Raw genomic sequence first — 13,380 nt, 5'->3', positions numbered from 1 at the left:
ATCTTCTCCTTCCCTGCCCTTTTCTCCTTTCTCTCCCCTCTTCCTTTCCTATCCTTCCCTTGTCTCCTTCCTCTCCTATCCTCCCATCTTCTTCCCTGTCCTTTCCTCCCTCCTCACCTATCCTTCCCTCTTCTCCTTCCTCTCCTATCCTTCCCTCTTCCCGTTCCTATCCTATCCTTCCCTCACATCCTTCCTCTCCTATCCTCCCATCTTCTCCTTCCCTGCCCTTTTATCCTTTCTCTCCCCTCTTCCTTTCCTATCCTTCCCTTGTCTCCTTCTTCTCCTATCCTCCCATCTTCTTCCCTGTCCTCTCCTCCCTCCTCACCTATCCTTCCCTCTTCCCCTTCCTCTCCTATCCTCCCGTCTTCTTCTTATTCATGCTCTCCTATCCTTCCCTCTTCCCCTTCCTCTCCTATCCTTCCCTCACATCCTTCCTCTCCTATCCTTCCCTCTTCCCGTTCCTCTCCTATTCTTCCCTCACATCCTTCCTCTCCTATCCTCCCATCTTCTCCTTCCCTGCCCTTTTCTCCTTTCTCTCCCCTCTTCCTTTCCTATCCTTCCCTTGTCTCCTTCCTCTCCTATCCTCCCATCTTCTTCCCTGTACTCTCCTCCCTCCTCACCTATCCTTCCCTCTTCCCCTTCCTCTCCTATCCTCCCGTCTTCTTCTTATTCATGCTCTCCTATCCTTCCCTCTTCCCCTTCCTCTCCTATCCTTCCCTCACATCCTTCCTCTCCTATCCTTCCCTCTTCCCGTTCCTATCCTATCCTTCCCTCACATCCTTCCTCTCCTATCCTCCCATCTTCTCCTTCCCTGCCCTTTTATCCTTTCTCTCCCCTCTTCCTTTCCTATCCTTCCCTTGTCTCCTTCCTCTCCTATCCTCCCATCTTCTTCCCTGTCCTCTCCTCCCTCCTCACCTATCCTTCCCTCTTCTCCTTCCTCTCCTATCCTTCCCTCTTCCCGTTCCTCTCCTATCCTTCCCTCACATCCTTCCTCTCCTATCCTCCCATCTTCTCCTTCCCTGCCCTTTTCTCCTTTCTCTCCCCTCTTCCTTTCCTATCCTTCCCTCGTCTCCTTCCTCTCCTATCCTCCCATCTTCTTCCCTGTCCTCTCCTCCCTCCTCACCTATCCTTCCCTCTTCCCCTTCCTCTCCTATCCTCCCGTCTTCTTCTTATTCATGCTCTCCTATCCTTCCCTCTTCCCCTTCCTCTCCTATCCTTCCCTCACATCCTTCCTCTCCTATCCTCCCATCTTCTCCTTCCCTGCCCTTTTCTCCTTTCTCTCCCCTCTTCCTTTCCTATCCTTCCCTTGTCTCCTTCCTCTCCTATCCTCCCATCTTCTTCCCTGTCCTCTCCTCCCTCCTCACCTATCCTTCCCTCTTCTCCTTCCTCTCCTATCCTTCCCTCTTCCCGTTCCTCTCCTATCTTCCCATCTTCTCCTTCCCTGCCCTTTTCTCCTTTTTCTCCCCTCTTCCTTTCCTATCCTTCCCTTGTCTCCTTCCTCTCCTATCCTCCCATTTTCTTCCCTGTCCTCTCCTCCCTCCTCACCTATCCTTCCCTCTTCCCGTTCCTCTCCTATCCTCCCGTCTTCTTCTTATTCGTCCTCTCTTATCCTTCCCTCTTCCCGTTCCTCTCCTATCCTCCCGTCTTCTTCTTATTCGTCCTCTCCTATCCTTCCCTCTTCCTCTTCCTCTCCTATCCTTCCCTCACATCCTTCCTCTCCTATCCTCCCATCTTCTCCTTCCCTGCCCTTTTCTCCTTTCTCTCCACTCTTCCTTTCCTATCCTTCCCTTGTCTCCTTCCTCTCCTATCCTCCCATCTTCTTCCCTGTCCTCTCCTCCCTCCTCACCTATCCTTCCCTTTTCCCCTTCCTCTCCTATCCTCCCGTCTTCTTCTTATTCGTCCTCTCCTATCCTTCCCTCTTCCCGTTCCTCTCCTATTCTTCCCTCACATCCTTCCTCTCCTATCCTCCCATCTTCTCCTTCCCTGCCCTTTTCTCCTTTCTCTCCCCTCTTCCTTTCCTATCCTTCCCTTGTCTCCTTCCTCTCCTATCCTCCATCTTCTTCCCTGTACTCTCCTCCCTCCTCACCTATCCTTCCCTCTTCCCCTTCCTCTCCTATCCTTCCGTCTTCTTATTCGTCCTCTCCTATCCTTCCCTCTTCCCGTTCCTCTCCTATCCTTCCCTCACATCCTTCCTCTCCTATCCTCCCATCTTCTCCTTCCCTGCCCTTTTCTCCTTTCTCTCCCCTCTTCCTTTCCTATCCTTCCCTTGTCTCCTTCCTCTCCTATCCTCCCATCTTCTTCCCTGTCCTCTCCTCCCTCCTCACCTATCCTTCCCTCTTCTCCTTCCTCTCCTATCCTCCCGTCTTCTTCTTATTCGTCCTCTCCTATCCTTCCCTCTTCCCCTTCCTCTCCTATCCTTCCCTCACATCCTTCCTCTCCTATCCTCCCATCTTCTCCTTCCCTGCCCTTTTCTCCTTTCTCTCCCCTCTTCCTTTCCTATCCTTCCCTCGTCTCCTTCCTCTCCTATCCTCCCATCTTCTTCCCTGTCCTCTCCTCCCTCCTCACCTATCCTTCCCTCTTCTCCTTCCTCTCCTATCCTCCCGTCTTCTTCTTATTCGTCCTCTCCTATCCTTCCCTCTTCCCCTTCCTCTCCTATCCTTCCCTCACATCCTTCCTCTCCTATCCTCCCATCTTCTCCTTCCCTGCCCTTTTCTCCTTTCTCTCCCCTCTTCCTTTCCTATCCTTCCCTCGTCTCCTTCCTCTCCTATCCTCCCATCTTCTTCCCTGTCCTCTCCTCCCTCCTCACCTATCCTTCCCTCTCCTCCTTCCTCTCCTATCCTCCCGTCTTCTTCTTATTCGTCCTCTCCTATCCTTCCCTCTTCCCCTTCCTCTCCTATCCTTCCCTCACATCCTTCCTCTCCTATCCTCCCATCTTCTCCTTCCCTGCCCTTTTCTCCTTTCTCTCCCCTCTTCCTTTCCTATCCTTCCCTTGTCTCCTTCCTCTCCTATCCTCCCATCTTCTTCCCTGTCCTCTCCTCCCTCCTCACCTATCCTTCCCTCTTCCCCTTCCTCTCCTATCCTCCCGTCTTCTTCTTATTCGTCCTCTCCTATCCTTCCCTCTTCCCGTTCCTCTCCTATCCTTCCCTCACATCCTTCCTCTCCTATCCTCCCATCTTCTCCTTCCCTGCCCTTTTCTCCTTTCTCTCCCCTCTTCCTTTCCTATCCTTCCCTCGTCTCCTTCCTCTCCTATCCTCCCATCTTCTTCCCTGTCATCTCCTCCCTCCTCACCTATCCTTCCCTCTTCTCCTTCCTCTCCTATCCTCCCGTCTTCTTCTTATTCGTCCTCTCCTATCCTTCCCTCTTCCCCTTCCTCTCCTATCCTTCCCTCACATCCTTCCTCTCCTATCCTCCCATCTTCTCCTTCCCTGCCCTTTTCTCCTTTCTCTCCCGTCTTCCTTTCCTATCCTTCCCTTGTCTCCTTCCTCTCCTATCCTCCCATCTTCTTCCCTGTCCTCTCCTCCCTCCTCACCTATCCTTCCCTCTTCCCCTTCCTCTCCTATCCTCCCGTCTTCTTATTCGTCCTCTCCTATCCTTCCCTCTTCCCGTTCCTCTCCTATCCTTCCCTCACATCCTTCCTCTCCTATCCTCCCATCTTCTCCTTCCCTGCCCTTTTCTCCTTTCTCTCCCCTCTTCCTTTCCTATCCTTCCCTTGTCTCCTTCCTCTCCTATCCTCCCATCTTCTTCCCTGTCCTCTCCTCCCTCCTCACCTATCCTTCCCTCTTCCCCTTCCTCTCCTATCCTCCCGTCTTCTTATTCGTCCTCTCCTATCCTTCCCTCTTCCCCTTCCTCTCCTATCCTTCCCACACATCCTTCCTCTCCTATCCTCCCATCTTCTCCTTCCCTGCCCTTTTCTCCTTTCTCTCCCCTCTTCCTTTCCTATCCTTCCCTTGTCTCCTTCCTCTCCTATCCTCCCATCTTCTTCCCTGTACTCTCCTCCCTCCTCACCTATCCTTCCCTCTTCCCCTTCCTCTCCTATCCTCCCGTCTTCTTATTCGTCCTCTCCTATCCTTCCCTCTTCCCGTTCCTCTCCTATCCTTCCCTCACATCCTTCCTCTCCTATCCTCCCATCTTCTCCTTCCCTGCCCTTTTCTCCTTTCTCTCCCCTCTTCCTTTCCTATCCTTCCCTTGTCTCCTTCCTCTCCTATCCTCCCATCTTCTTCCCTGTACTCTCCTCCCTCCTCACCTATCCTTCCCTCTTCCCCTTCCTCTCCTATCCTTCCGTCTTCATCTTATTCGTCCTCTCCTATCCTTCCCTCTTCCCGTTCCTCTCCTATTCTTCCCTCACATCCTTCCTCTCCTATCCTCCCATCTTCTCCTTCCCTGCCCTTTTCTCCTTTCTCTCCCCTCTTCCTTTCCTATCCTTCCCTTGTCTCCTTCCTCTCCTATCCTCCCATCTTCTTCCCTGTCCTCTCCTCCCTCCTCACCTATCCTTCCCTCTTCCCCTTCCTCTCCTATCCTCCGTCTTCTTCTTATTCGTCCTCTCCTATCCTTCCCTCTTCCCCTTCCTCTCCTATCCTTCCCTCACATCCTTCCTCTCCTATCCTCCCATCTTCTCCTTCCCTGCCCTTTTCTCCTTTCTCTCCCCTCTTCCTTTCCTATCCTTCCCTTGTCTCCTTCCTCTCCTATCCTCCCATCTTCTTCCCTGTCCTCTCCTCCCTCCTCACCTATCCTTCCCTCTTCCCCTTCCTCTCCTATCCTCCCGTCTTCTTATTCGTCCTCTCCTATCCTTCCCTCTTCCCGTTCCTCTCCTATCCTTCCCTCACATCCTTCCTCTCCTATCCTCCCATCTTCTCCTTCCCTGCCCTTTTCTCCTTTCTCTCCCCTCTTCCTTTCCTATCCTTCCCTTGTCTCCTTCCTCTCCTATCCTCCCATCTTCTTCCCTGTACTCTCCTCCCTCCTCACCTATCCTTCCCTCTTCCCCTTCCTCTCCTATCCTTCCGTCTTCTTCTTATTCGTCCTCTCCTATCCTTTCCTCTTCCCGTTCCTCTCCTATTCTTCCCTCACATCCTTCCTCTCCTATCCTCCCATCTTCTTCCCTGTCCTCTCCTCCCTCCTCACCTATCCTTCCCTCTTCCCCTTCCTCTCCTATCCTCCCGTCTTCTTATTCGTCCTCTCCTATCCTTCCCTCTTCCCGTTCCTCTCCTATCCTTCCCTCACATCCTTCCTCTCCTATCCTCCCATCTTCTCCTTCCCTGCCCTTTTCTACTTTCTCTCCCCTCTTCCTTTCCTATCCTTCCCTTGTCTCCTTCCTCTCCTATCCTCCCATCTTCTTCCCTGTACTCTCCTCCCTCCTCACCTATCCTTCCCTCTTCCCCTTCCTCTCCTATCCTCCCGTCTTCTTATTCGTCCTCTCCTATCCTTCCCTCTTCCCGTTCCTCTCCTATCCTTCCCTCACATCCTTCCTCTCCTATCCTCCCATCTTCTCCTTCCCTGCCCTTTTCTCCTTTCTCTCCCCTCTTCCTTTCCTATCCTTCCCTTGTCTCCTTCCTCTCCTATCCTCCCATCTTCTTCCCTGTACTCTCCTCCCTCCTCACCTATCCTTCCCTCTTCCCCTTCCTCTCCTATCCTCCCGTCTTCTTCTTATTCGTCCTCTCCTATCCTTCCCTCTTCCCGTTCCTCTCCTATCCTTCCCTCACATCCTTCCTCTCCTATCCTCCCATCTTCTCCTTCCCTGCCCTTTTCTCCTTTCTCTCCCCTCTTCCTTTCCTATCCTTCCCTTGTCTCCTTCCTCTCCTATCCTCCCATCTTCTTCCCTGTACTCTCCTCCCTCCTCACCTATCCTTCCCTCTTCCCCTTCCTCTCCTATCCTTCCGTCTTCTTCTTATTCGTCCTCTCCTATCCTTCCCTCTTCCCGTTCCTCTCCTATCCTCCCGTCTTCTTCTTATTCGTCCTCTCCTATCCTTCCCTCTTCCCCTTCCTCTCCTACCCTCCATCTTCTCATTCCCTGCCCTCTCCTCCCTCCTCACCTATTCTTCCCTTATCTCCTTCCTCTCCTATCCTCCCCTCCCAGTCCTCTCCTTTCCTCCCTCTTCCCCTTCGTCTCCTTTCCTCCCGTCTTTTCTTATTCGTCCTCTCCTATCCTTCCTTCTTCCCTCCCTCTCCTATCCTCCCATTTTCTCCTTCAGAGCTCTCTTCTCCGGCCTCTTCTATCCCTCCCTCACCTTTCCTCACCTCCTTCCCATCTTCTCCTTCCGAGCTCTCTTCTCCTTTCTCTCCCCTCTTCCTCTTCCTGTCCTTCTCTCTCTCCCCTTCCTCTCCTGTCCACCTTACCCAAGGACCTCTCCCCTTTCCCCCTTCCTCTCCTTCCGCTCCTACCCCTCTCCTGCAGGACCTCATAGGCGATGCAGAAGGCGACGCCGTCCGCAAGTGACCACTGAACCTTCCGCCGACTCCATTCAAGTGTGAACGACGAGAAGGGAATTGGGGATCACACAGCCCCGCCCCCGCCCCCCCCCCTCCCCCAATTTAGCCAGTTTGTCACAGCCCCACCCCTAGGTACCCCCCCCCCTCTCTCTCTCTCTCTCTCTCTCTCTCTCTCTCTCTCTCTCTCTTTTACTGGAAGTTATTTTGATGTGAGTACGGATAACTATATCTCTTTTTCTTTGAAGTATATCTTAGGTGAATTTTTCCTTGTAAGTCCCCATAACATTCTCTCTCTCTCTCTCTCTCTCTCTCTCTCTCTCTCTCTCTCTCTATTATATATATGCCCATTATATATATGTATATATATATATATGTATATATATATATAATATATATATATATATATAAATATATATAAATTATATATATACACATATATATATATATATATATATATATAAACTGTATACATATAAGTGTGTGTTTGTGTGTTGTACTAGTCAGAGCCACCAATACCATGTTGGTTTGCTATGAGCAATCAGACAAAAGTCTCCCACCATCACCAATCCGAACTGGACATCGTTAATGAAAACTAGTCAAACCTCCAGACATGAATAAGGACATGTCTGAGGCCTTTGTCTGCAGTGGACTAGAAAAAAATCATTTGTTGTTGTTGTTGTGTGGGCGTGTATAATACATCTTTCGAGTATTTAATGTATTAGCAATGGACATAAAAATGTATTTTGGCGAAGCAAGAACACTTGTATAACGGCAACAATAAAAAAAATAACATACTAAAAGTATATAAATACTTTAAAACTTGGCACAAAACAGTTTTTCCAAAGCACCAAAGGACCATATGAGAGAGAGAGAGAGAGAGAGAGAGAGAGAGAGAGAGAGAGATTCATCAATGTCAATAACAACAATGATAATAACAACAACAACAAAAACAACAACAACAACAATAATAATAATAATGATAATTTTTTCAAAGCATGAATGCAAAAACGTACTTTTAAAACTTGGCACAATGCAGTATTTCCACAGCACCAAAGGACCATATGAGAGAGAGAGAGAGAGAGAGAGAGAGAGAGAGATACCCACCCAGCATTCAAAGATAAAAGCCCTGGCGCTTCGATCAAATCTAACTATGACTTACCCAGAAAAAAGGAACCGTTTCCTATTCGGTCCTGTCAAAAAAAAAAAAAAAAAAAAAAAAGAAGTTATACCAATAAGCCAAAGATAAAAAAACTTCAAAAATGGAAAAAAAATAGTGAAACTATTTTCTACATCCCAGATTCTCCGACCTTCGTCTCTCTCTCTATATATATTTTTTTTTTATTTTTTCCTTTGAGCAAACGAAAAATGAAAGAGAAAGGGAAAAAGGAGAAAGGTTGAGGGGATAGGAAGACACGTCTGGGACCGCTTTTATAAGGATTTATCTTTTTATTCCCTAAATAAATCCTTCAAAAAATCCTTCAAATGTACGGATTTCTTATGGAAAAAATCCTCTTGAAAATTGGAGTAATCCTTAAAACAAATCCCTTCTTTATTCAAGTTTCGACTAATTCAATAAAATTCATTGAATTTGAGTAATCATATAAAATTCCAACTCTTTTTGGATTACCTGAATTCTCTTAAATTCAAAAAATCCTTTTAAAAAAGGAGAAAAAGTTAGAACTTTCATTTTCTTGAAAATAGCAAAACCTAAAGAAATCACTTCGTTATGTCAGTATCGACTAATTCGATAGAATTCATTGAATTCAAGTATTCATATTCAATTCCAACTCCTCTTGGATTACCTAAATTCTCTTAAATTCAATAAATTACTTGTAAATAATGAGAAAAGGTTAGAACGACTATTTTCTTTCAAATCACAAAATCTAAAAGAAATTATTTTGTTGGGTTAGTTTAAGCTAATTCAATAAAATTCATTGAATTTGAGTAATCATATATAACTCCAACTCCTCTTGGATTACCTGAATTCTCTCAAATTCACTAATTTCCTTAAAAAAATTAGAAAAAGTTAGATTGTCTATATTCTTGAATATCTCAAAATACGAAACAAATCCCTTAGTTGTTTCAATTTCGACTAATTCAATAAAAGTCATTGAATTCAAGTAATCATATTTAAGTCTAATTTCTCTTGGATTACCTGAATTCTCTTAAATTTACTAAATTCCTTTAAAAAATTTGAAAAAGATAGAACGTCTATTTTCTTGAAAATTGCAAAATTAAAAAAAAAATTAATTCGTTGTTTTAGTTTCGACAAATTCAATAAAAATCATTGAATTTGAGTAATCATAATTAACTCCAACTCCTCATTGAAGAAAAATAATCAACTTTATAGACATAATTTTGGGAAAAATTAAAAAATAAATTAACTCGAGGTAGACTCACTCTCTCTCTCTCTCTCTCTCTCTCTCTCTCTCTCTCTCTCAAAAAAAAAAAAAAAAATAATAATAAATAAATAAATAAATAAAAGACTAAATTAATTAATATAAAACCTAACTCATGAAAATCTCCAAGCAAAATATATAGAAAAAGAATATGTAAAATGAACCAAAATTTAAGGTAGAAAATCTCTCTCTCTCTCTCTCTCTCTCTCTCTCTCTCTCTCTCTCTCTCTAAAATAACAAGAAATAAATAAACAAACAATTATAAAACCTAATTCATGATACCCTCCAAGGAAAAATATAAAAAAATGTATAATGAACAAAAATTTAAGTTTGAATAGAAAAAATTAATTGGTATGAGATACTTCAATCCAAATAAAAAGTCAAACTTTCACGAAATCGTTGGTGAATTAAAATGCAAATCTCATTATGTAGATCCTACATTGGCATTAATAATTACCTATTTATGGATAATAATTCCCTTCGCTAATTTCACCATTTTCGCCAGAAAAAAAAAAAAAAAAAAAAAAAAAAAAAACGCGCCGAGATTAGCATGTATTTGTGTTAACTAAAACTGGTTTAAATGTTTAAAGGCAGCTCATGAATGGCAAACCTAAAGGCTAGTGACAATGCCTAGTGAGATAATGCCCAAATGCCCAAGCCTCGTATACACCCAAGCAAGGACCAGGGATGGCTAGGCAATGGCTGCTGATGACTCAACAGGTAGATATATAGGCTCCCCACTTTTACATCTTTAGCTCACAAGGATGGTAAGGTTACAGACACTGCAAGAAACTATCGAGCTAGAGAGGGATTCGAACCCCAGTCCGGCGAAGGCCAGGCAGTGACGTTACCAATAGGCGACCACAATTCCTTGTCAATCTAGGAGGCTATAAAAAGGGTGTGAGGATGTGAAAGGATCCCCTAGGGAAGGAAGGAGGGGGAGGGGGTATGGAGGATGTGAAAGGATCCTTTAGGGAGGGGAGGGGGCCAGTAATGGAAGGAGTGGGAGAGCTCTATGTTACAGAAAGATCAAATAATCTCTAGATATTAGACTACCAGGGTCTAGGCGATGTCAAGCAGGGCAGCCGGTCGGGACTACGGTCTTCCCGTAAAGCCAAAGCAGTCTTTCAAAAGAAAGCAACCGTGTTACCATATAAGAATAGGATAAAATCATGCCAATACAAGAAACGGATATTAGATCTCTTAAGGAAGACAGTCAAAATGGGGATAAAATTGGCCAAAGCCCATACATGGAGAGAGACATGTCTGAGCTAATTGTCTTGCAATGGACTAAAAATGACTGCATTTGTTTAAACACACACACACATATAAATATACACATACACACACACACACACATATATATATATATATATATATATATACATATATATTTATATTATATATATATACTTATTTTATATATATATATATAATATATATATATATATATATATATAAACCATATGTGTGTTTATTATGTCACACAAATGCATTCCCACTGCATCAAAACACTTGCAAGAATGTTGTGTGTGCGTGTGTGTAAAAGAGAGAGAGAGAGAGAGAGAGAGAGAGAGAGAGAGAGAGAGAGAGAGAGGTGCGAGTTTAAACACTATCAAAAGAAAGGGATGAAATCTAAAATATATTGACATTTAAAGACAAAAATTATATCTAAACACAGAAAATTCCTAAGGAAGCAAATTGCCAGATAGAAAAATCCTTACTGGCAATAAACCACTTACATAAAAGGACTGAATAGAATCCTGCAGTATTAACCCTCTCCTGCATCCCAGATTCACTGACCTTCATCCTTCCTGTTATACTTTTCCAGGGTTCCCTTTGAACAAACATAAAAAAACAAGAACTAAAAAAAAAGTTGAAAAAGAAGAGGGAGGGAGATTGAGGAAGGAACAACACACGTCCAGCAACGTTTTAATTGAGATTTTCCTTTTCATTCCCCTCAACAAACGTCTCTCTTCAACGTTCTGGATTACTTTGACTTGAATCATTCGAATTCGGTTTACTTCATTCAATTATTTCTAAATAATCACTACGTCTCTTTCAATTGATAAAATGCCTTAACAAAAAACTTAATCATCTACGATTCATTTGGAAGGACTGAAGACGTGGAGTTCAAGGAAAGAGTTAGAGTTCAAGCTAATCTAAACAGGGAAAGTTGGAGTCCAAGCAAATCTAAACAGGGACAGTTGGAGTCCAAGCAAATCTAAACAGGGAGAGTTGGAGTCCAAGCAAATCTAAACAGGGAGAGTTGGAGTCATGGCAAATCTAAACAGGGAGAGTTGGAGTCCAAGCAAATCTAAACAGGGAGAGTTGGAGTCAGGGCAAAACTAAACAGGAAGAGTTTAGAGTTCTAGCTTGTACCAACCGTGTGTCACACAATTGTACATAATTCCTTTTGTATATATTATGCTTGTATCTTCGCTCTTCCCTCGCACTAAAACGAACATGAAAATTCATGTCTGCTTTTCTCCTCTGTAACATTGTCAATATTTGAACATGAACATTCTTGTTCTTTTTAGTGCGATGGAAGAGCGCAGATACAAGCATAATATATACAAAAGGAATTATGTACTGTTAGGTTGTTTGACTGTCAAACAACCTAGTTTCAATTTTTTTGTAACTGCCCTTTTCTTTATTTAGGTGGGGGTCTTTGTTTACTTTGGTCACGTTGTGAGTGACATGCTTTAGTCAGGTTTGGGAAGCCAGAGGGACCGTTTCTCGTAATGCAGTCGAGAAGGAGCAGTGGGCCCAGCTTTGGAGTGTCTCCTAGTTGGTGGTGACTTGTCCTCAACCTGGTCCTCGAGGTCGAGATGGTTTGGAAGCGTTGTTCTTCGGTGGCAGCAAAGTGGCTGTTGTATCGACACTGTCGTGGTAGTTCCCGCAGTGTTCGATGGACGTCCTCGAGGATCAGGGATTGTTTATGAATGTTTGTATGTTGGAGGAACCAGTGTAATTATGAGGAGATTCTTTTATTAATTTTTCATTGCTGCTGTTTACGGTGTTTTTGTTATTGAATTCTGTTAATTGTTTGTCATTTACTTTAACTTTGAGTTGACTGTATTTGAAACTTTGAATTTTAATCTGAATTTGTTGTAACGATCATTTATGTCTCTGTGCTTCCCAATACCTGTACTCATTGTAATTATTGTATATACTTGTAATTATTGTATATTTTTTGTAAAATAAACTAGGTTAAGGTACTTGAGTATTTTCTGTTTTACCCACCCCTTTGGTTGTTGCAGTCCATCGGTTCATTCCAGTCCCAATTCGTTTAGTATTTTTTAAGAACCTGTTGAACCATTAAGGCGGTTCATAACATTGGCGACCTTGCCAGGATTGGGTCTGTTTTGGCTAATGGTTCTGTGACTTCTTTGGGGGTGGGTGAGAGTGTGATCTGAAAAAAAAAAATTTTGAATTTTTTTTTTTTTGGAGTGTGGAGGTGTTAGGTTGTTTGACTGTCAAACAACCTAGTTTCAATTTTTTTGTAACTGCCCTTTTCTTTATTTAGGTGGGGGTCTTTGTTTACTTTGGTCACGTTGTGAGTGACATGCTTTAGTCAGGTTTGGGAAGCCAGAGGGACCGTTTCTCGTAATGCAGTCGAGAAGGAGCAGTGGGCCCAGCTTTGGAGTGTCTCCTAGTTGGTGGTGACTTGTCCTCAACCTGGTCCTCGAGGTCGAGATGGTTTGGAAGCGTTGTTCTTCGGTGGCAGCAAAGTGGCTGTTGTATCGACACTGTCGTGGTAGTTCCCGCAGTGTTCGATGGACGTCCTCGAGGATCAGGGATTGTTTATGAATGTTTGTATGTTGGAGGAACCAGTGTAATTATAAGGAGATTCTTTTATTAATTTTTCATTGCTGCTGTTTACGGTGTTTTTGTTATTGAATTCTGTTAATTGTTTGTCATTTACTTTAACTTTGAGTTGACTGTATTTGAAACTTTGAATTTTAATCTGAATTTGTTGTAACGATCATTTATGTCTCTGTGCTTCCCAATACCTGTACTCATTGTAATTATTGTATATACTTGTAATTATTGTATATTTTTTGTAAAATAAACTAGGTTAAGGTACTTGAGTATTTTCTGTTTTACCCACCCCTTTGGTTGTTGCAGTCCATCGGTTCATTCCAGTCCCAATTCGCTTAGTATTTTTTAAGAACCTGTTGAACCATTAAGGCGGTTCATAACATGTACAATTGTGTGACACACGGTTGGTACATGGGGTGGAAGGCAGTGGGAGCGAGTCCACTTCCGGGGTCACCAATGTGACGGTGCCGAGAGAGAGGTTATGACTCAAAGGCAGGATGCAATCAACTGAGTTGTGTATTAAAGAACACTCTCCTTTATATACAAAATCTCAAAGCAACAAGTATTTTCATGTTCAAATATTGACAATGTTACAGAGGAGAAAAGCAGACATGAATTTTCATGTTGGTTTTAGTGCGAGGGAAGAGCGAAGATACAAGCATAATATATACAAAAGGAATTGTGTACAATTGTGTGACACATGGTTGGTACAAGCTAATCTAAAGAGGGAGAG

The 13,380-nt window shown here is 43.8% G+C and overlaps 1 protein-coding gene across 1 annotated transcript; it reads left to right on the top strand.

Annotated features, from left to right (window-relative positions):
- Nucleotides 1-672: 672 nt before the first annotated feature.
- On the top strand, nt 673-6,465 carry LOC137622658 (mucin-2-like). The gene has a single exon (XM_068353258.1). It carries the CDS (start codon nt 673-675, stop codon nt 6,463-6,465), a length of 5,793 nt encoding a protein of 1,930 aa, XP_068209359.1.
- The last annotated feature ends 6,915 nt before the right edge of the window (nt 6,466-13,380 follow it).

The sequence above is a fragment of the Palaemon carinicauda genome, chromosome 29 (genome assembly GCF_036898095.1).
Source record: "Palaemon carinicauda isolate YSFRI2023 chromosome 29, ASM3689809v2, whole genome shotgun sequence".
Lineage (NCBI taxonomy): Eukaryota > Metazoa > Arthropoda > Malacostraca > Decapoda > Palaemonidae > Palaemon > Palaemon carinicauda.
Note: the sequence above shows the minus strand (reverse complement) of the source record. Positions and strands in the feature narration are given on the sequence as shown.